This window comes from Rhipicephalus sanguineus, chromosome 2 (assembly GCF_013339695.2).
Source record: "Rhipicephalus sanguineus isolate Rsan-2018 chromosome 2, BIME_Rsan_1.4, whole genome shotgun sequence".
NCBI classification, from domain to species: domain Eukaryota; kingdom Metazoa; phylum Arthropoda; class Arachnida; order Ixodida; family Ixodidae; genus Rhipicephalus; species Rhipicephalus sanguineus.
In genome coordinates, this window is record NC_051177.1 from 39,042,222 (window position 1) to 39,068,801 (window position 26,580).

General features: G+C 46.7%; 1 protein-coding gene across 1 annotated transcript in view; it reads left to right on the top strand.

The window, feature by feature from the left end:
- The window catches only part of LOC119381547 (Down syndrome cell adhesion molecule-like protein Dscam2), a 381,434-nt gene that overhangs the window by 311,010 nt on the left and 43,844 nt on the right, over positions 1-26,580 (top strand). The window contains 6 exon segments of the mRNA XM_049412821.1: positions 4,013-4,215; positions 5,061-5,148; positions 9,517-9,777; positions 12,290-12,390; positions 17,494-17,800; positions 21,579-21,740. Of these exon segments, the coding sequence (XP_049268778.1) occupies positions 4,013-4,215; positions 5,061-5,148; positions 9,517-9,777; positions 12,290-12,390; positions 17,494-17,800; positions 21,579-21,740 (1,122 nt within the window).

The following is a 26,580-nucleotide window of genomic DNA, read 5'->3' on the forward strand; positions in this document are numbered from 1 at the left end:
GTCGTCTTTAACTTCTTCAATTCTATCCGAATATATATATATATATATATATATATATATATATATATATATATATATATATATATATATATATATATATATATATATATATATATATATATATATATAGAGAGAGAGAGAGAGAGAGAGAGAGAGAGAGAGAGGCCTGCGCATTTAATTTGAAAGCCAGGACATCGCAGAAAATTGAAAAACGATAGAGATCATGGTGGCAAGCGTAAAAACACCAAAAACCCCAACAGATTGTTCTCTACTTTTCTAGTTGTTTCTTGCCTTTTCATTGTGTTTGACACGGATATATCCGTTCTCGATACCATTTACGGATAAAAGAGAATCGAGCCGATGCAGATGCATGCTAATCTAGGAAAGCAAGTATTGAGTCAACAACGAGCCATTCTGCAGCTGGTCGAACATCAATCTTGAAAAAAGGAATATGCAGGCTTAATGGAAAGCAAAAAAATAATACTGAAGTGCGTCCTAGGTCCGGAAGGTTTCTGTGGAATTGATGCCGTGATAAAGCTGAATTTCTTCGCAGCTTCCTTAATTAAGCGAGCTAGCGTTATGAAATGCAGCATGCCGGTTACACAGCAAGGTAGTTGTACACTGCGTCTAGAATCGCGCGCGCTATAGACTTTATGACTGCAAGACAGCTTGAAATTTTTTGGGCATAACTCACTTTCTTTACTTTCTTTTGCATGCTTGATGACGGTCGCAGAGTAGTCCTGAGGGCAAATGCACGGATATATATCTAAGCCGCTGGTGGCCATCAACAGAGCCAATGATTTCATGTAGGCAAGTAAATAGCTTGCAGGAGAACTGAGCAGCCGCGCAAACTTATACTGAAACATTTCTACGATAAATAATTAACCGACCCGCATTAATAGGCAGCCGAATACGTCCTACTTAGCCGAGTGTCGCAGTATGGCTGTCCTCACGAATATGCTTATGTCAGTGTTGCTATAAGCCCGCTTTCGGGGATTATTAGGATCGCTGACTGCTAGTCGAGCAAGTGAGTAATTATTGATTAATGAGGTATATTATTAGAATCGCTGGCTGCTAGTCGAACAAGTAATTACTGATTAAATAATGAACCTACCGGACAGGACAGGTTCAGATGCAAGATGCGTTGATCCTGCAGGACAGAGAGCACGACAAAAAACAACGTGGTGGTGCATGGCTGTCAGATGGTTTCCAAATCTAGAAGCTGTGACATTACTACCATCCATGTGCGAAGAAACACCAAAGTTTGAGCTCAGGATGCTGATTTCTCTCAACAACCATTCTGTACATTAAACTGTTCCGCAAGGTTAAATCATCAATGCCCTATATTCCTGCTCGAATCCACACGTCAGTAGCAGTCGTCGCGATGAAAAAAAAAACAGTGCCCGTTCTCACGTGGATGTACCCTGTGCACCTTACTATAATTTGATGCTGCTGTTGCCGAAAAGAAGCACATAAACTTCGACAAAAAAAATGTTAAGAAAATTTGCATGTTCAATATGCGCCAAAAATTCAAGTCAACACAAGATTAACAATGACAGTTGCGAGCACGACCGACATACCAAACAGCTGTTTTACAGCGAAAGCTGTTATGAGATCACAAAGAGGGCCGTTTCTGGCGCCGTAATTGTCCGCCGCCGCCGCCACCGGCGCTTCCTGTGTCCGTAACCGCTATCGCACGAAATAAAAATAAAAATTCGAGGACGGAACGGGGTTTGAACCTGGGTCCTCTGCGTTGGACCCCAGCATTCTACCTCAGAGCCCCAGAGATCCATTTCCTCAGGGTCTCAATAAAGTTCTTTCTCCCCCTCTCTCTCTTTCTCACGTTAACGTATGTTATATAGCGTGGTGGGGAGAGTGAAATAACGACCGGGCGTCACGCAATGCGAATTACGTAACTAGTGGGTCCTTTAAAGCTTCCAACCCACTACAGAAGGCTCACTCATAATTCTTCATCGTCATCAGCCGTCGCATCAAGAAACTGCACATAATGCCTTACAGATGGTACCTCGCTTCTCCGCAGAATGACGAATAATGGCGTAGTGGGTGATTCCCAACTTCACAAAAATGATGATTGATGGCGTAGTGGTTACGTTGCTAGTGTACTTGTCCCAAGAGAGTTTATAACGGGCTCTAGAAATACCGCTCTTCCAGCTTTTGCTGTGGCTGTGCTGCGCTTTCCGCGCAGGCCTGGCGTTTTTTTTAAGTACTGATAGATGTCTCAATGAGTGTTCTACAGCATTCGCTGATGATCGCGTATATTCAAAGTTGTACAGAATCGAATTCACTGTTACGGGCAATACCTTACTATCACTACAGCGTTCATAGCGGCCTAGGTTTTCTGTTCTAATTTTTCAGCAATGAATTTTAATATTTAATAGTGAAGTAGGCGTCGTTACAGACACGCTTTTCCCACGAAGTGTGGCAGATGTAGTGGCCTAAATACTATATTGAAGTGTGTCTCCAGAGGGTGTCTGGTCGTCGCGTTTACATAGGCTTGTCAGCGTCCATACGCTTCGCTACCACGCTGGCACATTAGCGGGTCACACTATGCTCGTTGTTCCACACGGAGCACCTGAAATTGAGAAAGCAGGAAGGTTTCACATTTTAGCACGAGCTCGCGCACACGAGCCAGTACAAGAAACGCAGCGATGCATTCTTTCATGTTAGCTGCTGATAACATGTAATACTGATGCTTTGAACGTCCGGAATGTCGTTGCGGTCTGAGAGACAGTCTGAAGCACTGGGTGTCGTTATCAATCGTTATAGATTGTAACTGACGGAGACCAAGCTGTAAAGCCACAGCGTTGGCAAGGACATTCGCGAACTCTTAGGTGCAAGCGCACGTTGCTCGGACCGTATAGCCGCGATGGCAAGTTGATAAACTCATTCATGAGTCACTTCACACACACTTACTCAGACTCAGATCGAACTGTGAGTGTGAGTATGAGTGAGCCCGGTTCAGCAAAATTTTGGTGAGTCTGAGTCTGAGGGGGCCGTAAGCGCAAAATATATTTCTTGAGTGAGTCTGAGTGAGCTCCACTTTTGGCGACCTATGGCCGCCGTACGTTGGTGAACACGGTAACCGACACAAACGTGGTAATATAGGAGGAGCAGGAAGCGGAAGGAAAGACAGGAAGGGTCAACCAGACGCGCTTCCGGTTTGCTATGCTACGCTGGTGAAAGGGGATTAAGGGAAGCAAAGATAGAAAGAAGTGAACATACAAAACATTCGCGTGAACTTGAACACGGCCGCTGCATAAAAATTTTATGTAGCGGCCGTCGATTGAACAACACTGCTACGTTCCATTGTACTGGACGCAGGATATACGGCATATCACGTTCCTCTGTAGATAGCAGAGTCGTGATGCCTACTGAGAGCTTGCAAGTGCTAGACATAAAACATCCAGTACCTCTTGTACGGACTGAGCGTACGGTGATTTCAGCTTGCCGACGAACACGTGAAGATTGTCTAACAGTGACTGTAGCAAGGAAAGAAGATGGCTTTTAAGGGCTCGCTTGTCTTTGTTAGACACAATATTAATGATAACTAACAGACAATAAGGCCAAGGAAAGTATAGGAGATGTTATGTGTAATAATTGCAATATGAGTGTGAAGAAAGTAAAGTGGACGAAAAGATAACTTGCCGCCGGCAGAGACTGAACCTGCGACTTTCGAATAACGCGTCCGATGCTCTAACACTGAGCTACGGCGGCGGCCATCCCCCCGTCAACTTTAGGGTATATATGTGCATTTAAACCTATGAGTGTTAGTCAGCGCCGATCGCAGCCATGGCGGCGAGTGTGGAACACTGTTTTCCTGCATTTTTTGGCCTTTTTCTGCCTTTTTGATCGCAGTGCTACAGTGACTGTAGCACTGTGGTCATTGGTTTGTCTTCTTCTGACTCGTCAGTCGGAGATTCAGTGTTCAGCGCAGTTCTCCTGCAAGTGTCGTCGTGTCATTCTGAGTCACTGCGTCGGGCTTCTCTCGCAGAGTCGTTCGCCATGTCTCCTCGGATCATAGACAGCAGGCGGCAAGTGCGGGCCGACCAGGGCCGCTCGGCGCAGATGCCGTGCGCAGCTCAGGGGAACCCGGTGCCCAGCTACCAGTGGTTTCGCAAGGTGCGGGGGCAAGCGCTGCCCGTGCTTCAAGGGGGCCGCTTCCTACACCTCGACGGCACGCTCGTCATCAACCAGGCACGTGCAGCCCGCTCCTCGCGCGTGCATCGAACAACCCGTCAATTTCCGCTGGGCCTGTCTGGGCCCACGCTTTGCAGCGGTTGTTTTTCATACCCAGTGCAATTATTTTTCCTTCGTTCTTATTCAGCTGCTAGCATGACATCACAACGCTGTCATCGATGGCGTTGGCCCAACTCACCTCTATAATTAAAAAAGCAAAGTAAGAAAAAAAGACTGAAGAGAGAGAATCGTTAACGAAATGCGGCCCCATAGCTCTTGTTAAACTATGATGACTGCAAAAAATCGGTGCTTGCGGCGCGGCCGCATGCTAACGAAGGAACAGACTATAGCATGACGTGAATTGAAGCACGTTTCTTCATGATTGCACTCTTTACCGGTTAGTGACAACTTGACTTGCATGCAACAGCCACTCCATTGTTTAATGTAATATATAAGTAAAGATAGAGCGCAAACATTGTTTTAATGTATGCTTGCGTACGTCACCATTCTGAGAAATCATCAAGGCACGTTCGGCCATCTTTTTTCGGGGCAGCGTCTGCTTCTCTAAAGCCAGATGGCCTACGCCACTTTTTTTTACGGTAGCAATATATTTCAATACTAGCGTTCTCTGTTGTTAAATGTCCGGATTGAGAACCGAACAATGCAACCGCATGTCATCAGGTAAAATACAGTTGGGGTTCCCTAATTGAAAACCTAATTCGAATAATTCGAAGACAACGCAAGCCTTTAAAAAAAAGGAGAAAAAAGGTCTGGCTGATTGTGGCATACAGCAACGTATTAAGCCAAGCCACACTTCAAGCCCATCCATTGCATGAACGTAAACTTTACCCTGTTCTTTTTAGGTGACCCTGACCGATGCCGGAATTTATACTTGCTTCGTCAACAATACTTCCGGTTCGGACACCACTGACACCGAACTTCAAGTTACCGGTGAGTTTCTCGTTCTCGTATCTGTCACTCAAAGTTGCAAGAGCGCTTATCAGTTATCACATTACTGCAAGCGCGTGTCCTTTTAATAGAAATCGAAAGTGCAAGCACACGCACAAACAAAAACATTTCATTGCAAATTGAGGCCCGGGAACTACTTTTGAAAAGAGTCCGTTGACAGGAGCAGTTGGAGCTTGACATATCCCCGTGAAAGTGGTGCGTACGGGTACGATTTACTACACTGACAAAAAATAAACATAAAAAGCAAACGTGTGTGCATATATTTCCTCAAAGTAAAAGGCCAAAGGGTAGTCAAATTAAAAAGAAAAAGTGTGTGTAGGGGGGGGGGGGGGGTCATCGGCCACGAGCAAGCGCACCCACATTTGTGCACCATAAGAAAAGTGGGGAGCATGTATACGTAACCGTCGATGAAAGCCAACACGCGCACACGGAGACGCGCCCACATGCGCAATAGTGTTTCTAGCCACATGCACATTGCCAACTGGCCATCTCCTAATGATTACAAATATCTAATACATCTTAATAAATTTCCTATCGATTTGAGTTGCGAACAAACGCGTCTTCTAGAATATCTGTACATAAGCTTTCACAGTTCGGGCCTACCCATAGCGGCGTTGAAATTCAGTTAGCCTGAATCTGTTGAGCGTTGTTTATTTCGACATTGCTTAACTCAAGATTGAGTGTCATAATAGTGTCAATCGTTTCACCATCGATCGGCTTATCGACGTTACATTCGCCGCACGCTTTCATAACAACAGAAATGTCATCTAAGTGTGGTACGGGTGTGCACAGCGACGTGACATTAACCAGCCAGGAATGTTGCTATAGAAGAGAACTTCCGAGAACTCATTTAGGCTCTTTAAATTGAAAACAAAGAGGCAACCATAGTATTAATTTGACTGCTACGCACCCAGATAAGTTTCAGTGAAGCTGACCATACTAGAAATGATGAGGCTTCCCGGCTTATTATATTGTGTACCTTGGGCAGAAGGTAAAGACTGCCAGCAACTGGGCTTAGGGGAATTAGCGAACGAGCTATCGTCTTATCTAGAGCTTTTATATTGTTATTTTTTGTAAGTAATGCGAGCGTAAATTTTAGTTTAGCTTCAATCCCATTAGTTAGGTCACGCTCTAGGGGTTTGTGAAAGTCATGCTTTAGAGCAGCCTTTCTGCTTCGCTTGCGTAGTTACTTCAGCTAGTGAAAACTTGGACATATATGCGTGACTTCAATTAGTTATCCGGCGTTTGTGCGGCGCTAGGAGGTTAACCTCAACGGAAACGATCTAAGCGGCTTTCAAACTCAGTTGGTTGTAGCGACTCTGAAGCTAGAACGTAACGACCAAATCTAGAAGTTTTCATGCTATAGTTAGCCTATGTTGCTAATCAGGTCCAGCAATTAGAGCACTTGTGAATGTTGATAACGTCCATCATCTCTGCTGTTAGAATAAGTCAGACAAAACGTTTCCTGTCCTGGAAGGCACCGATGTCGTTTTTAAAACCGAATTTAAACCAAATTTAAAGGCGTTAATAATTGTGCGCCCAAAATAAACATCAAGTACCTGTAAGCAAACTCAAGGCACTCACAAGGTTATGATTGGAAATGGGGACCACGTGTTCAAAACTAGAACGAAGTATGGTGCAGTTTGAGATGCTAACTAAAAACTTAATTGCACATACAAACAACGTAAAAACTCTTAAATTATCGCTAAGGTGAGTCGAAGGCGAAAGCTTAATGGCTGGAACGTCCCGTCAGAATCCGACGAGGCATTTGGCTCGTCGTGCCTCATTTCGAGCTTGTCGTTCGAGGTCACATTAGGATGAGACATAAAGGATGTCGCCTTAATAAAGTATGTATGCCACATAAAGTAACGTAAGCTATGCATGTTAGGGTCAACTAGCACACGTTGGCGTTGTATTTCAAAACCACAAATTGTTAAACTTTCCGCATCAACTTTCCGGATCAATCATTTCAGCGTGTTTTTCTGAGTTTTATCGTTCCGGTTAAACTGCACTGCCGAATAAATCCTTCTCATTGAGATGAACAAAAAAAAATACGCACTTGTTAAGCAGCTTGTTGGTTAAGGAAGCGAGAAAATTCCGATGCCGTGTTCATGAGTTCACCTTGCTTGGGAGCGCGTATCTTTAAAGGAAGAAATAATAAACAAGCTGGTGGGAGAATTTACCTGACGGCTAAGAACCTTCGATCACTCTACGAAGTGTACCCGGTAATTGGAGCTTCAAGGTATAGTGCGCATGCGTACACGTGAAGAACTAAGTGCCCGTCTTTTTCCCGAATTCGCTTGTTCGAACGCTCTTGTTTCCATGACCTTCCTGTGGCACGCCAGCGAGTCCGCACGCACGCCATTCAAGGCGAAGCGCTTGCTTCAAGAGGTACAAAAAAAAAGGGGGGGGGGGGGGGAGAGAGAGAGGGCGAGACAGTAAAAGAAAGAGTGAGAGAACAAAAATGACAAAGCAAGACCTGGCGATTCCTGACGAGAAAACAAAGGCAGAAGCACATACTGTACGAAGCGAAAAGCCCTGTTTAAGTCTTCTCCCACGCGTCAGCTTTCAGCAAAACCCTCCACTGTTCGGAATACTGAAACCAACAAAAGAGAGACAGAAAAGTTTTATAAGTGCGCACGTACTCTAAAAAACAAATAACAGTAAACGCGCGCTGGAAGTTTAGGTCACGGCGCACTGTTTTTGACAAGACTAGACGTTTGCTAAATGTTTTCTCGCCAAGCACAGCGTACAAATAAGGAACAAAGCAGACAACTCTATAATACTTCTTTGTTTATTTCTTTTAGGTTTATTTCTGTGTAGCCGTTCAGGCGCGCGTGAAGAGTTAAATAAATACACAAAGCCTCCTTTGTTCTGGTGGGACGCATGTCAGCGTCAGCGCTAGCGTTGAAAAGAAAAAAAATTCAGGGAAGAAGGCATATCGGACACTCATTTGCAAGGCAGATGGCCCCGTGACACTGGGCTGTCGTCTTATTATTATTGTATACACCCGGTACGCCCTGAAAGCATCTGGCCAAGCCAGAGTTCGCTTGCATTTATTTCGCCTCGTCTCTGAATTGTTCCAGTGCTTTCTTTTCTTTTTTTGCTTTTTTTTTTGTCCCTGTGTGTCCCTTGGGAAGCGGCAACATTGCGAAGCAGTCGAGGCTGACGTCGGCTCTGCGTTAGGTAATGTTCGCGAGGCCATGCTTGCTGTCTGCAACGTCGAGTGCCGGTTGACAGAATGATCGTGAAGTGCGCGTCGGTGCCGCGATGCGCTTTTCAGTAGGTGCGCGTTGTAGTTGATCTAGCCTTGTTTTTAACGATGCCCTTTCTGACTGTCTACTGCTGGAAACCTCACAGATATAGCTATGGCGCCTAACGCATACGGTTATGCTGAACATGTTAATGACTAGTATGAACATAGATAAAGATGTTGGCTAAACTTTTGTCTGCACGTTTATTGGATGCACAGTATGCACACACACACACCTATCTCAGATGCGGCTAAGGTCCCAAGTTTTCCTAATGGTTTTCATTGAGCCCACACATTTCACGTTGAACACAATGAAAATGCGTGCCAAATACAAAATAAAAAGGTCGATATAAAATACAATCAAGAATATAGGCGGCAATTGCAAGGTTGGAAAGTGAGAAAAAGTGCGAAACAACTCTGACCGTCTCTCCATAAGGCCACCGGTGGCGGTTCGAGCAATGCACTTGTCTGGTAACTTAATTTTGTGCGACATTTGCATTGCTGATACTTCTGTTACTGACTGATTGTTCTACGTACCATGTAGCGATGTCACCGTTTTAGTGTTATTACGGTTTTATTGGTTGTGTATTCTTTCGGTACTCATGACCTCTGAACTGGCTGTCTAGCCTTGATTTGTACTGAGGCAGAAGTTTAGGGGAGGATGGAAGCTTGAAGATATAAAAAATCCTTTAACACGAAGTGTCACTGGAGTGAACGTTTCGACAAGTGGCATTGTCTTCTTTGAGGTAGCAAGTCTACCTTGAACAAGACAAGACCACTCGTCAAAACCCTGGCTCCAGCGACAACCCCTGGTCAAGGATTTTTCAAGGTCAAGGAACAACAACACTTGTCCTGTCTTCATCTAGTCTGTGTTCGCGTAGAGGGCTCATTTCAGAATCAGTACGATGAACTACCAACACACCCAAATGTCCTCCCTTCTGCTCCTTACTATTGCTTAACGTTTAGGTAAGGCCGCATTGCTACATTACAAAATGCGCATGTAGAATGAGTAATACTTTATAGAGATTAACGTTACATCCTCCATTTCATTTCTCACCCGGTTCGTGTATTCGCATCGCTCCATCTGACGACATCAGTGCCCCTGTCGGTGACGGTGCTACCGCGTAGCCTGAAGGTGGACGTGGGCAAATCTGCCACATTCAACTGCTCGGTGAGCGGGTTCCCTGTGAACGGCGTCGAGTGGTACCGCAACCAACGGCCGCTTCTGCGCGGGGTGAGCCACGCTCCGTACAGCGTCACCGTAGTACCCGTCCGCCGCGAGGACCGCGGCGTGTACCAGTGTTACGCCTTCAACGACCAGTCCTCGGCACAAGGCGCCGCAGAGCTAACGCTCGCCGGTGAGTTTGTGACCGCTCAGTCCTCTTTGGCGAACGGTGCTCAGCTATGGAAATGTGAAGTGCATGCGTTGTGAACAGGGATATTCTTGCAATCATAATACTGGGTGGAAACGCTCGGGCGGAGCAATTGCCGGCCAGGTCTGCCAGGCTAAAATCGCTTGTAGGAACATCACCACCATCATCACCAACAGGGATATTCTGGGAGCAAATAAGTGGACTTTTGAAGAGATGAAAGAATTTGCCACTGAATTCTTAAGCGTTTAATAAAAAAAGGTGGACGATTCAGAGTATTACGTAGCCTACTGTGGAATAGTGCTAGACTGTCCCTAAAATTGATCACTGTGAGGATATCAAAGCGCAACAAGTCACAAACTTTTATAGTAGTGTGTTTCTTGCATTTATTAACTTGAAAGTGTTTTATGCCGAGGTCCACCAAGACTTCAGTGACGTATTTCCGTCACAGATATGACGTTGATAAAGTGGACGCTAACGGATGAGAAAGAAAAAACTATAAGAAAAGATCCGCCGCCTGGAATCGAACCTGCGAACTCTCGGCCCGCGACGATGAGCGCTCGGCGCTTTACCGACTAAGCTATATACCGAGGCACAGGCACGACATTTCACAAACACATTCTATCTCGCACTCTGCTCTCTGTTGGCAGGGCTAGGCGGGGCAGGGCGGTGCCGCCACCTGTGAGCGTTGAAGTCAAGTAAGGCGTCATGACACTTACTAGCGCCGATAGGGAACGATTCGGTGACGACGCAGTTAAAGCATGGCCTCCGAGATTGCGCGCTGGCAGGAAACCTGCTGGTGCACAGTCTTGAAGGCCATGGATAAAGCGTCCCGATACCAGCGAGGAACACTGGCTGCACAGGCATCGGGGAGTCCCCCTAGACGCATTTACGTTCTCTGCCTTTCGCTTCGTGTTAGCGTGTGACGGCTCGTTGTCGGGGTAGTGCAGCTCCCGTATGCACCAATGGTGCTTCTCCGCCGCTGACTGCTTCGAGTGCGATTGCACCGACTAATAAAACTGCTGCAATAAGCGCCGCAGATAGGCAACGATGTCGCATGTCGTGCCTTGGTATCGTGCATGTCTAACCTTGGTGGAGCGAGACAGAGGCCAGCGGAAAGTGCAACGCCTGCACGCTTTCGCGGCTCAAACTACGAACCTCTGCCTCATGTGTTGCTGAAGTGCAGTGTGGTAGTGTATGCATGATCAACGGCGTAGGTTACACTATTACTCAGGAGTGCACAACGTTCCGTGTCTCTCCTTATTGACGACGCTTTGAAGAAGTGCATATCAAGTACCAGTGTTTATTATGTACATGACGTCATCTTTGCGCGTGACTTAGGATACGGTGTGTCCGGGAATATGTAAACAACTTCAGCTACCGCAGTGATTAAATCATGATCACGGGCGTTAGTCATCGTGATGGAGATGTGCCACTAGGCGTCAACTTGGGTGCATCCACGTCAAACGGTGCTATAGCTGCCAAACACCGGTAGGCATTGTACAAGTTCTCATATATGCTTACACAGTAACCACTACTTCCGTGAAGACACGTTTCACTTTCGTGTTGTACCGATTCCTATTGCGGAGGAACCAGCCATGTTTTTTTCTAAATCCCCCGTTTTACTTACCATAAAGAAGCCCTCTCAGTTGCACTGTCAATAGGTCAAAATTATCTGTCATCCTCCTCACCATTGAGTGATTGGTAATCAGATAGGAGCTTTCGCATGTAAAGAACCCCAGGCTATCATTTACATATAGGCCAGCTGGACAACCGCTAACTCACATAAAGCGTTGCAAACCTTAGGGCGCCGGTCACCAATGGCTTATACACGAGTCTCTATGAAGACGTTTTTGTGTTTCTTGTAAAAAAGAAATGGATTGAACGACGCATTGTCGTAGAGCGTAAATAATGTTTCTGCGTATTAGTTGGACATTGCGATTGTGAACATGACTTTATGGTGTCGTGATAGACCTTTCTCATCTTTCATTATTTCATACCATCTTAAAGTGTAGCTAACTGGAGATCAGCTGTCGTTAATCGCTCCGTCTTTCTTTAACCTTCTATTCCTCTCCAAATCGCCCTCGTTTTTTGTTTTTTTCATTTCCTTTATCACAACTGAATTTGTGGATGAGGAATTTTCGGTCACTGACCGAATCAAGGTGAAAAACACACAAGAGACGTTTCCCGACCCATACACGTTCTTTGATCACACCAGAGTGTGACCGGAGCGCTATCGAGGAACTCTTACGGTTCTCGAAACGTCTCTCGTGTGTTTTTCACCTTGACTTTGTCAGTGATCACAACTATTTCATCATCGTGTTACCTGACCAGACGAACTTTTGTCGAACTCTTGGCTACAGCTCATGTTGTTCTCAAACACCACTAGCCGTGTTTCTCGCGAGCATTAAGTCGTCCGCTTTTATTTCATATTTCTGGTTACTGCGCGACTGACTTGGAACTCAGGCACATCGACCCGCGGGGTTCTTTCCTTCCGCAGATGACCCGCCCATCCTGCGCGAGACACTTTCGGAGCGCACCCTGTCGCCGGGCCCATCCATATCCCTCAAGTGCATCGCCGCCGGACGACCACTACCCCAGGTCAGATTGACAGAGTTTCTTGCTCAACCTCCGTGACGCCGCCGTCGCCTGCGGACGTCCGAGTATCGATCGACCACTTCTATTCGTCACTTGTGCTATTCTTGACCTGTATGCCATGCGTGAGCCTTCCTTTCGTTCGACGCAGCTGCACCGGTCAGCCCGTGAACGGAAAAGAAATAGACCCTCATTTCGAGGGCTCACCTCGTGGCTATTTTTCTTCTTCTTCTTCTTGCGCAATCCCGTAGGGAGGACCATCTACATGGACCTTAACGTCGCGAGGGTCAATATTTGCTGTTACCGTAATGTTCTTCCATAGCCCGAACACGACTGACCGAGTGTGTTTTCCCGTCGGCCGACCTTTCATAGTTTTGTGGGAGTAGTTCACCGCAATGTCAAACTTACCTCCGTTTCTGCCAAAGCCACGCGGGGGCGTCGTTTTGCTTTTGCGTTTTTCTGTTAGCATAGGCGTGCGCAGGGTTCTCCTTTAGGGGGAGAGGCCAAGTTAGACCGCAGACACTGCCCCCTCCCCCCAAACCCCCGTTGGTCGAGTTCGAAAAAAAAAAAACACAAGCTTCGCCATGGATGCAAAATTGGAAATTGGGCGATGACGTGCTTTTCACGATGGCCTGATTATGGTCCCCAGCTTTCAAAGTCTGCCCCATACTTTTACTCGGTCGCATTTGTGCCGTGATTTTTTAAAGAGCATGGTTATGGCCAGGCATGTTTTTGACGATAATAGGTGCCGAAGGCCCCTGATGTTGCATTACAAGAGCTGTATACTTCCCTTCTTTACCCCCGGAAAGCCAAGGACCAAAGGCAGGCCATTGTGAGAAGAACGTCATCATTCATTTTCATTTTTTTATTCATTGTTAGGTATATTGTAATTTCTACTGAACTTTTTTTTGTTTGGGTGGGGGAAGGCGCTGTAATGAGACCTTGCCCCCCCCCCCCTCTGATGGGTAACCCTGCGCACGACTAGGGCCGTTATTGTTCAAAAGTTGCATGACATAACCCTGCACTGACGGGGCAAGTCCTACTGAGTAAAGGTACAGGGCAGATCAGGTGCCCTTCTTAGCTGATTAGGGAAGGCGCCCCCTCCTTCCTGCCCCCCTTGTGAGCACGCCAATGACCAACATAGAATGTTTCGTCACTTTCCTTAACTGATTCTTGTCGTCGTGTAGCACGAACCGTGATTGCGCTTTGTGTATCATTATTGACTGCCTTCCGGTTTCCGAATGTTTGAAACTTCTCGTTTGTTACAAGGAGCTCTGCGGGAGCCACGAGGGGAAACCTTGGGCATCGATGACTTTGACGAACGTCTCGCGTCCAGTTTGCCAAACGCTTGGCACGTGAACCATTATCGACTGACAGTAGTCGCCTTATGCGCTTATCGGTATACAGTGCGAGGCACCCACGAAACGATGGCTTCACAACGAGATGGTAGGTTGTGCCTTTCTTACATTATTAAAATGAAGTTCATAATAAGTTTTCTCTTTATGGGGCATGAACACGTACGCGTTAAAGCGCAAAGAAGAGACTTCCACGGCTGAACCCGGCATACATATTTAAAGCACAAGTTCGAATGCGGACGTGAAAGTAAACAAACCAGACAGGGTAAGCCTCCAGGCTGTTCCGATTTAGGCAATACCGAACTAACAAGCAGGAGGCGTGTACCAATTGTGGCCGCTTGTATGTTGTGGCTTCTCTCAGTGTAGAGTTTCCGATAGCCTCGCAAATGTTCGCAAGTATTTCTATGACATAGGTTTCAGACGATGGCTTCCAAACGACTGGTATTAATCGCGTTGCCTCGTTCCTATTTTCTGGAACCGACAAGTGGAGAGCATTATCGGCTGTTTCACAAATGGCTTGTCAGGGCCAAAGTAGCTGCATATCTGATGCGTAGTTCGGAAAGGGTTCAGGTTTCCAAAACTCACTAATGACCGCGGACATAATATCGAGTGAACAAGTACACTTTTAACGAGACAGCGATGAGCAGAGTCTGCCTTTTCGCGTGCACCCATTCTTTGAGCGATTATATCTAAAAGGCCTCGCAATGATTTTCTACCTGGTTGTTAGTCCTTGCGAGACTAGTTCAAATACCAGTGGCTCAGCGAATTAAGATAAGGCGAATAATTTCCGTCGTGTTTATGTCTTTCTTAAAAAAGCGACAACCACGCGCTGCTTGTCACGAGATTTGGATGGAAACGTTAAAAAATACCTTTATGGAATCGAGTATGCTTTCCGCGAGATTATTAGAGATTACAACTTCAAACTGGTGTTGGAATTCGCCAGAATAAGTATGTAGCGCTAACCTGCGGAGAAGCCTTCAGTAATGTCATATGTATGCTATCGTGCTCACCTGTCTATTTACATTCACTGCGGATCGATATACTCGAATTAAAACATTTTCCACGGGGTTTTCCGCGTTACAGCTCTACTCTGCGCACTATGATTAGCAAGCTTACCCGCTGCTGTAAAGATAACGCCTCCAATGAAAATTGTTTGTCACTTCTTTTGCTTTCCGCGCGCTTGTGATTTCGTTCTTGCCCGCTCCCTAGCGTTCTTCTTTACAAAATGCAAACATCGTATTCAGCGTGGGTTAATAACAGTTCGTTGCGGAGTTCAAAAGATTTTTCCTCAGCTTCGGCTGGTGGACAGCGCTCGGGCGCCGGCTGCAAGCCATGGCTACTTGGAATAAGGAAGTCATCGAGCTCTGGGCGAAGAGAACGCGCGCCTGGTCGTGCAACAGAGTTTAATTATCTCTCTCAGTCGTGATAAAATCCCGAAGTCATTTTTAGTTCGCTAGAATCAGCACTTACGCAAACAATAAGCTATACGTTGGCAGAGTTAGGCTTAGAGAATGATGAGATTAAAACAGACATTAGCGTGACCACAGTTAAGCAGAGAGCTTACACACCAAATGCAATCTCTATTTCTACACTTGTTAAAAAGCGAAAGCAGTGTGCAGGAGGCTAATCGCGCACTTTTATTTGTCTAGTGCAAAAAATATTCAAAATAGTGTACTTCCTTAAGCAGGCATTGAAAATTAAGCAGACATTGAATCTTAGTTCCTTTATGCACGCTCTAAAGAAACCAGCCATGGTGGTTTTAGTGCGAAAGCAGGAAGTGCTTCGAAGTGAGGCTCGTTAGTGACGTGCCTGCACAAGAAACAAGCAACTCCACAGGAAGCATTTCATGGTTTCAATAATTCCGTTTACGCTATTTTACAGCAGCCTTCCGATTCAGTGGCTAACGACAGTTGCTCTGGCCAGGGGCGTAGCCAGAAATTTTTTTCGGGGGGGGGGGGGTTCAACCATACTTTATGTATGTTCGTGCGTGCGTTTGTATGTGTGCGTGCCTATATACGCAAGCAAAACTGAAAAATTTCGGGGGGGTGGGGTTTGAACCCCCCCAACACCCCCCCCCCCTTGGCTACGCCCCTGGCTCTGGCAAAGATAGCGTTAGGCGTAGCTTATTTACTCAGCTATTTACAATGTATTCTGGCGCAGCGCAGAGTGGACAAGATGGCGCCAGTGCCACAATAATCAAAGCGACGTGCTCTGCTTCCTGCTCTGTGCAGCGACGCTGCGGCAGCTGTCGTGTATCATAGCCCCCCGGCAGTACAAGCACCGTCTCGGTCAGGGTTGCCACTGACTTTCGAGTAAATGTCACCAAACAACGAGCAGACAGTCGCCAAAAGTCGCCATTTTTTTAGACATTTCGCCAAAAAAGTCGCCATTCTAGGTGTGCGCGGCATATCCTAGTAATAGGAATTTTCACTGATGTATAGCCCCGTAGAATACAGTGCCATTCAAAGCCCTTAAAGTATCTTGACATTTCTCAATGCCAGGCGCATCGCCCCTTCGCGACGGGAGTGCTTGGTGCACCTGGTTCTCCGACTAGCCGCAAGATGTGCGCGGAGGCGCAAGTATGAAAGGATAAAACGCTCATGATATCCTTCCATGCCTGTCCGCTCGTTTCAAAGGTAAAAGTGTGGTAAACCTTGGGCGAAAGCCGCGAAGGCGTTGTTTGTAGACAGCTTTACATCCCCTCGTATGAAAAAAAAGGATTAACAGGTTTATTGAAAGTAGTAAGACAGAATTCTTACAGGTATCGTTCATTAGTGAGTCTTATACCTTTCAGTGTGAACTACTATGATACCGGACGCCACTGTCCCTTTCATATATAATCACTTATATCTACCCGCGTCAATGCAGTGCGTTATAATTGAACAGGTAGACATTGTAAAATGTTATATAGCAATTGTTTTCATTGCACACGCTCACCGAGAACAGTAGAAAATGCCTGAATAAATAATTTTTTATTGCACGAACACCCGTGTATCCGCCCATCTTCGCTAAACGAGCTCGATTAGGGGATACTGCAGCGGTGAATAGGTCGCCAAGCTATTCAGAATAGTTGGAGCTTTGGCGGAACAAATGGCCGGAACACACGACCAACCCGTCATCTAGCCCCTTCAGAAGCGAAACTTTAGCGAAGCTCTGAAGCATATAGATGAATCTAGATGAATTGAGTTAGAAGCATCTAGATGAATTGAGGAGATATACAGGAGTTACAGGACGGACATACAGAACGGCGCGTAATGTGCATCTCAAAACCCAGAAAAATACAGAGAATAGTGCCGCTCATTCGTTGGGAAGGCACTGAGCTTAGGATGCATAACTCAGTGGAGACCTAAGCTGAAAATCGCCAAACATTCGCCATGTCGCCATTCATAATTTTAGGTCGCCACGGGCCTGTCAAATTCGCCAATTTGGCGAAAAGTAGCCACCATTGGCAACCCTGGTCTCGGTGCTTAATCTACGCAATTGTGGTCGAAGGAGAGTGATAGTGCTTGAGCTATGCTACGTGAACGATGCCTCTCGAAGCTGAAGATGACGTTGTGGGATCGGTTGGAACGATCTGATGTGAGACGTCAATCGCCTGATGCACGACACAGTGTGGTCCAGTGTACCGTGACAGCGGCTTCTCGGAAAGCCCCACACGCTAATCAAGAAAATAGGATGTTACTCTGAAGTTTTCAATCCGAGGCCCGTCCATGCATTTGTTTAATGACGCTCGCATGTCGTCGCGTGCGTGCAGGTCACGTGGTCGTTGGACGGACTGCCCGTTCCCGAGAACGCACGCTTCCGCATGGGCGACTACGTGACGAGCGAGGGCCACGTGGTCAGCTTCGTCAACATCTCGGGCGTCCGGGCCGAAGACGGCGGCCTGTACCGCTGCAGCGCGGGCAACGATGTGGGCGTCTCCGAGCATGCAGCGCGCCTCAACGTACACGGACCTCCGTTCGTACGCCGGATGGGCAACATGTCCGTTGTAGCGGGGGAGGCGATGCGCGTCACCTGCCCTGTCGGTGGCTACCCCATCGAGGCCATCACCTGGGAGAGAGGTAAGCACAGCGTAATCGCGCTTAACAGTTCAGTCATATTTGAATGCGAAGCATTTCTTAGCGAACCTTTGGCACTTTGAGCGTTTCTATCTATCTATCTATCTATCTATCTATCTATCTATCTATCTATCTATCTATCTATCTATCTATCTATCTATCTATCTATCTATCTATCTATCTATCTATCTTATCTATCTATCTATCTATCTATCTATCTATCTATCTATCTATCTATCTATCTATCTATCTATCTATCTATCTATCTATCTATCTATCTATCTATCTATCTATCTATCTATCTATCTATCTATCTATCTATCTATCTATCTATCTATCTATCTATCTATCTATCTATCTATCTATCTATCTATCTATCTATCTATCTATCTATCTACGACTGGGTGCTCTCATGATCGCCTCGTTAACTTGGTGTAGACCAATATTGGCATGGGAGGATAAGACGATTTCATGAATATGACTGTCGGGTCACGACATGAATGACGTGAAAATCCTGTCGCGTACGTCATCAAGCCCTTACCTCCAGACACGTGTGGAACATACCCGTTTACCACAGGCCACGGTGTACGGGTATGCGCCACAGGTGACTGACAGTTTATATCTAACAAGGAACGGCGAGAAAACACATTTGTAATTTAAATGCGAGAGCGTTAAGAAAAACCGACATCTGCAGCGTTGACCCGACGGATGGAAAGAATAAAAATTAGGATCCCAGCAGGAATCGAACCGAAACATTCAGCTTAGCGATCAGGTATTGTCCCACAGAGCCACGCCAGGTCTATAAACTGGTTTGGAAAAACAGCCTATGCAGGCGTAATGTCGGTGCAATATTCAATGGTGGTTGTTGTGCTGGCTATCCAATATTACAAGAAATCAATAAACACTACATATGTACTCCTACGATACAGGCGTCACATTAGATTAACGTCTGTGGTTAAAGTGCTGGCTCCGCTTTTAAATCAGTCTAAGAAACATTACATTTGCATTCCTATGATTCAGCACGCTATATTGAAGTATTGTTCGACCCCGGAGGAATACCTTAACGAAAGTTACGTATGATATTCACGTCATTGCACCATAAAGTGCACTTAGTTTTGATAATATGGAAGTATGTACTCTAACGTGAGGGCTCACGTTACGTCGCACCATAAGTTACCCTTTAAAACGGCAGTGTTGTCCACGTGCCTGGTAAGCCCACGATGTGCACACAGCTACTACACTTACAAAAAGACGTCGTTCCACCTCGTAACGTTTGGCTCAAAGCCATAAAATACAGCATAGAAGTACTCGCTGACTTCTTTGCATCGAACCGAGTCCCACAACGCGTGGGATCTGCCGAATTTTTCGTACAGCGGAGCTGCATATGATTAGGTGATTTGTCCGTTTGTTAGTGTACATAGAGTTGCTGGATATGCTGGTACATATACAGTAAGTGCGCAAGACCCGTGGTGACCTATAGGGAGCCGTGGAAGAACTAGTGCGCACTACAGCATTAGAGTGGAACACTAGCGCCCTTTACGAAGTGGCGGAAGAAGCTAATACATTGGATTGAAAAAGAAAATGTTATTGGTGTTAGGATTTTAACCTGGGCGCCCACGCTCCTAAAGCAATTGTTTTAACAACTAGGCTACACATCCAGTCTTTCTTTATTGCATGGAAATATTAACAGCAATTTTTGTCAACTGTGTACAACATAATTAATCACATTATACATACAATTGCACTAACATCCACAAAACACACATTGTTTCAAACAGAAGAAGGCATTTCAAAAGCCACGCTGGCGAAATGTGGATTTATCTGAACCATATGAATGTCTTGTATTTTTTACCGCCGCGATTAGGACCGTGGTTATTCTTTTAGTCCAGCAAACAGTATCACTAGCACTTGACCCCTCATTTACGACAACGCTATATGGATAACGCTGTTTGTAAGACAAGATGCCAGCCAATCGTATTGCTGGACGTTTTACTAGCCAAGGTGGCCGCCGGCGAATGGCAAACCGCTCGCGCGAAGTGAAACGTTTGCGAATTGAAGCCTTGTTTTTTTAGTAAAGCCACTCAGGAGCCACGCGAACAGCTTCCTCTTCTATGTGGACAGAGCAACAAAAGCCATCGTGATCGGCTCCTAGCTCAGCGCAAATGGTTTTGCCGCGCATTCGTTGTACACAAGCATTTCTTCATCGATTTCTTTCTTTCGTTTCCTGCGTCCCGTTTTGTACATTCAGGTGAAACTTGTTCGGACTTTCCAAGCGCAAACAGGGGCGGCGTTAAGTGCATCAACATCGTGTCGTCCTGTTTTTCTCTCTCTCCCTCTATTCGCTTCCTTTTGTGCTCAAATATCACTGCCAGGCGACTCCCCCCAACTTTTCCAGACAATATCGTTCGAAGTTAATGGCCTTGCTGCCTTTCATTCAGCTACTTTCTTCTTAATACGTTTATTACTTGGTTTATTAGGTCGCGTCTGCAGCGCCCTCCACTCCTCTTTCGGTCTGCGCCCGCAACGCCCGAGGTGCACTGTATCACCCACTTCCAGGTGACGAGCGAGCTGTACGTTCGGGCGGCAAAAAGAAGCAAGGACGCGCCTAGTGAGCGTTATCTTGCGGCTCGCAGGCTTTTCAAGAGCGCGCAGCCCCACCGCTGCGCCGCGAACTTTTGTTGCCTTCTTTCCATTCTCTCTCTCTTCTTCTCATATTTGCACCCTCTCCTTCCATTACGCTCCTTTATTAGCTTTCTGCTAAAATGCTGAATGTTATACGTTCCTTAATTTGTCCGCTGTTATAAAGTGGATGCTTCTCACGCGAGGGTATACACTGGCCGTAAGAATTGCCTTCACGCACGCGAACCTTGGGTGATCTCTCTGCGGACTTGATATAATTTTTTTGCTGCTTTTCTGCTTTCGTTTTTCATGCCGTAGGTTCTTCTTTCAACGAGGACATCGATACAAAAAATTGGCTTCTTTATATGCGATATTTAGTTAGAAGTTGGAAGTCCACGTTTACGATAGTAGCACGGTGCCTGAATTCTAACCGTGAATAAACTCCTACACACCTGGTTAGGACGTAACTACGCTTAACGTTGGTGAGTAAACTTATTTTGAACTTCGGTGACTGTGTCTTTGAGTAATTAAGTATAGTCATGGTTAAACTGTAGATGCGCGCGGACGTCCCTTCCTAGGAGGAACTCCCGCGCGCTTCCCCCAGTCCTGACATGGTATATGGTTCAGCGAGCAACGCCAAATGTCGCCAATTATTTTATGTGGTAGACAGCCTCACGGGATACGAGTTGAACTGGTCAACTGGCATGTCTTATTTGCCGCTAAGACAAGAACGGCGATATAAAACAAGAGCAATCACACGGGCGGTCGCTTCGTGTTCCTTTTCTAGCTGTCTTAGTCTCATGTAGCACTAAGAGTGCCATCGAGCTAGGCAATCAACCAGTCTAACATTTACAGTGAGCCAAATAAAATTTCTCTCTCTCGTTTGCTCTAAGTGAGGATCAACTAGACTAAACTGTGCTTCTAGAGGACGATTCGGTTGAATAGAAAAAATCTACTTCTCTTAGGCTGTGATAAACTGCTTGTCCACAAGCATTTTCCCGATTTTGACAAGAAGAGATGCTTCTAGTGTAGGGTAGCAAACTGGGCGCACGTGAGATTGAAATTTCAGCATTTCCTCTCCGTGCACGCTCTTTCTGTCCGTCTACCTCTTTCGTAGTACAAATGCAACATTTACAAAGTCGACTTGTTTCGTATCTTGCAGAGGGCCTCCGGCTGCCGTACAACCACCGCCAAAAAACATTCACTAACGGGACGCTAGTCGTGCAAGACGTTGAGCGGGCGACGGACGAAGGCCTCTACTCGTGCACAGCTCGCAACAAGGACGGCCTGACGGCGCACAACACCGTTTACATCAAAGTGCTAGGTAAGCAGCTCTTACTCGCCACGGCCTCCTGCCCCCCTCCCCCCCCCCCCCCCACTCCCCTTCCTTTCCTAGGCCGCACCAGGTAAGCTCAGTCCCCAGGAAACCACTCAAGAAATTAAGCAGTTTGCTTGCCCCAGGTACCGTTTACCATGGTCATTTTCCTCTGCCTCTGATCGGACGTACGCTTTTTTTTCACGTTATTTGCTCGCGCTTCATCAAGCAAGATGGTAAATATTCACGTGTTTTCCTGGATTATCTTTCATTTAACCCTAGTAGAGAGAACCAAGAGCACTTAGCGTAATCAAATTACATTGCTCGTCCTATTATTAAACCTTGCCAAAAACAATAATCTTCATTATTAATGAAGCGCCCACTTCTCTAAGCAACTTAACGAAGGCGAGTAGCAGAAACAAGCTTTTCTTCTCTGCGTACGAAAACATGAATCTGCTTAGGAATTTACACTATAGTTCGTCTTATCTATTCCAGCGTATTTTTCATCTATATTTACGTAATTTGTCCCGCACAATTAACGTGTATTTCGTTAGCTCGGAGACTCGTCGACTCTGGCAACGTCGGCTCACACACACACGCTCAGGATGGCGTTCATTCACCCGTCAGACCCGCAATCCGCTGACGCAAAGTGCGGCGCACGAGCGCCTTGCTGCAAACGTATACAGACAGGCATATCATTTCGCGAAGAGGCCGCGAGTCTGATCCCTTTCAGAAACAGGGTGTGCGGGGGAAAACGCATGGAAAGGTTAACGCGCGCGGGCCACAGACCCAATTAACCAGGCCGCTGCATTGCCAGCTATATATCCGCACGATCTGCGCTGTTTCGTGCCGTTCGGGGCCTGCCCCATTCATTTCCGATCTCAGCACCCACCGGGAAAGCGAGTCCCGTGTATCCACGCAGGCGCACAGACAGACAGGGTCTCCCGAGTCGGGTCCGGAAGGAGGTTGCGCCATGCCCGGTTCAACTCCCCCGGAATCCCCGCGTTCCCTTCTTCTCCCCCAGTTGCGAGACTCGGAAAACTTGGCGACGGAGGCAGCACGAGAACGCCGCTATTCCCGTGCGTTCATTACTGCTCGCAAGCCAACACCGCCTCCGGCGGCAGCGGTAGCGGCGATCAGCCGCTCAGATAAGTCATCGATTAGGGTAAATGACACCCCTCCTCCCCTTGCTTCCTTTTCACCCTTTCTTCCGCTACGCTATCTCCCCAAAAGCTCTATTCCCTCGCCTCACTTCCTCTTCGACCCGGGGCCGATTGCTAAACAGCGCACGGACGCCGGTACCACCGTTCTGAAGGAGAAAAAAAGAAAGATGGCGCTGCCATTACGGCGCCTGCTGCGCAACCAAAGGAAGGACCGGGCATATGTGTGGGCCAACGGCGTGGTGTGGTTGGTGGCGGCAGTGGCTGCAGTATACATACAAATCCCACGCACAAGCCTTCCCTTTCGCCACCGCTATATGCACGCGCCTTTTGGTGGCCCGTATGTAGAGCGGTAGATCGAGTGCGCAACATGCAATATTCACACGCCGTGCGCGCTTCACCTCCGGAACGGGAGAATTAAGAGAATTAAGAAAGAAACAATAGCCGAGTGCTCAAGCCACGGGCTCGGCCTTCTACAGGAGCGCGCGGCGCGGCTCACCCCAGTATACCCCGCGGGACATGGGCTTTGCGATGGAGTTTGGGTGCGCCTTTTTTATATATTTATTTTTGTAGGGGTGTACGGCCGAGAAACTTATGCGGGCGTGCCTCGATGCCTTCAGCGACCCGTTCCCACCCCGTCACCTCACCCCCATCACTCTATGCTTGTACTCCTTCAGAGCACGTATGCAATGCTGGCACCGCGGCTGACCTCTGGCTTTGCTGCCATCACTAATTACATCGGCGTTCGCTCTTCTCCGAGGTGACAACGAAACAGGCGGCGCCGTTTTAATTGGGTCACCTCGGCGCCTGAATGCATAATGCGTGCAAACGTAGAAACTTTGTAAAACGAGACGTGCGGCGAAGCGTTTAAAAACTGCGGAAGACAAAAAATTCGAGCCTCATAGGCTAAACGAGGCGGCCGTATATCAAAGTGGGAAACACGCGTCCTTTAGCACAATGTATACCAGCAACTAGCGACAGCTTGCGCTGAGCCATGCGTGCTTGTTCTTTTCTCGTATGAGCGAACTGTTAATTAAGTTGTTCACTTTGCGTCATTACTTGTGGCGCGGAAAGCATTGCAGGTCCCTCGATTAAACAAGCAAAGTATTTTATTTTTATAGTGGCATTGTTCCGTAATAAGATACAGTTGTGCTTTGCCCAACGTTCACAGTGACGCCATCAGAAATAAAGGCAAAAAACAGAGAGTAAAAGGGACAAATCAGTAGAAATGACAGTAAAGGAACTATAGACGTGCTGCGCAAGCATAAGAAAAGGAAGATAGGACAGAGAGCGGCCTGAATTTTCTTTGTTTTCTTATAGTGCAGCAAGTCAACAGTCCTGAATAAACCAACTGGTCTGCAAGGAAGCGTTTTGCTGCAATGACGACCACGTGACTAAAAAAAAAATATGAGAGAGAAGGAAGGTAATAGAAATGTGCGACGAAAAAGTTATGCCACTTTTATCGTGTTTGAGAAAAGCGTGTCTGTAGTAAGTTCAATAGTAAATATCCAGGTAATACGGTCATCGTTTAACGTTTCCAGAGCGGAACAAGGGGTCACTAAAGAATCAAAACAAAAAAAAAACTAGCTGGCAAACTGGCCAGGTGCGATTTTTTGCTTTCGGCACTCCGATCTTCAACTTCCCCTTGCCAGAGAAATGAAACTGTCCCGAAAACGCCCTAGCCCACATTTACCAGCACCTGCACGGCGAGGGAACCGCAACGTCATCATCGGGCGTTCATTTCGCCTCGTTTAAAAAGAAGAGAAAATGTTTGTACGATTCGGGTCTTTCGCAACGAAACCTAGAAAAGAACCGAATAACAAGCATACAACCAGGCTTCACAAACGTTACTCGTAGTGAGGTAAAGTAAAAGAATTCTAATAAAAAGAAGGAGTGGCGTATAGAAGGGAATCGAAAGTGAAACCAGAAACAGCTAGTTTTCATTTCGGCAGATCGCGCACTTCTCCGTTTCCATTTCCCACTCCGCCATCACGTTGCGAAGGTATGACCGTATTCATCAGGCTCGCGCAGTTCCGAGCTTGGCGGTGTGTGTATTCGCGGCCAGGCCTCGGTCGTATACCGAAGCCACAGTGACAGCGCCACCGCGAGCGGCCGTGCAAAGAATGGCGGCTGGCTCGCCGTCGTTTCCGCTCCGTTTTGTACGCCTAACGTAGCGGCACGCGTTCGCGGAAGGAAACTTCGCCGTCATTCACGTCTGCGGCAAAAAAATTTTAAAGGAAAAATTAAAACGAAGCGATAGAACAACTCTCCCTACACTTCTTTTTTTTCCGGAAGGAGGGGTGGGGTTAAAAAAGGGTAGAGAGGCACAAATGAACGTCGCTTTACCACTTTCGGAGCAGGATGTGTTATGATTCTTTCCTTTTGTCGTTTTATATATATGTCTGTCTCTTTTTTGATGTTTCGAAGTGCGCGCTCTCCCACCAGACTCGCCATTCGGCAAGCCTTTGCCGTCTTGCGGAGTCGGTATTGACTACAAATGACGCGCAATTTTTCATTTTTGTCTCGCGTTCCTGGTCTCTGCTGGTGAAGCTCGGGCCAGATATTACGAAGATTCTGTGAGGATTGTAAATAGGCTGACTCTGAATGTTTGCCTTCGATAGGAAGAGCGGGATTAAAAATTGGAAGTTCTCGTTCAGCGGTTACAACTACGCCCACCTTTTTCTTTTTTTTTTCGTGCGGGATGCAGAAATGGAAGAGAATCATTGAAGAGGGCGTGAACATCGCCGTTAGATAATTGTCATTGTTCAACGTCGCTTTTTTTTTCCAGAGTCATGCACCTGCGGCATAGTCAGTGATGAAACAAAAGATATGAGGTGAAATCCTTTTTAGTGCAAATGTAATCCAGCGGAATTGACGTAACATAAAAGTTTATTTATAGAGGCGGAAAATTGCAGTCTATCTATACATTGTAGAAGGTTTCTTCACAGCAACGTATCACCATTACAATATGAAAAAATCAGGTAAGTCGTATCCTGTTCCTTTCGTTTCGTGCGTTACTTAGCTGCTCCTTTATTTAAACACGTCCGACGATTTCACAGGAAGCGAACCGCGTGTTTCTGCATCTTTTAAAGTGGAAAAGTCCGGGAAATCACTCACTCACTCACTCGCTCGCTCAATGTCTCGCTCGCTCACGCACTCACTCAAACACTCACTCACTCTCTCGCTCACCCACCCACTCACTCACGCACTCACTCATTCGACCACTCACTCTCTCACTCGCTCATTTACTCGGTCATTCACTCACTATCTCGCTCACTCACTTGCCACTCACTCACTCCCTTACTCTCTGCTCACTCACTCACTCGCTCACGCAAGCACTCACTCACTCGATCGCTCACTCACTCTCTTGCTCACACTCTCACGCTCACTCACTTGCTCGATCACTCACTCACTCACTCACTCACTCACTCACTCACTCACTCACTCACTCACTCACTCACTCACTCACTCACTCACTCACTCACTCACTCACTCACTCACTCACTCACTAACGCACTGTTTTTCCGATTGTTCATATATGCTTCATGATATAACGAACAGAGCCGTGGGACCTTGTCGAACGCTTTCGTGCGTGTACAAGGCCACGAAAGCCGTTTTGTGCTACTTGAAGACGACCGGAATTCACAGTTTCTGTTATGTGTGTTCAGACCAGTGTTGCGGAGTTGGCA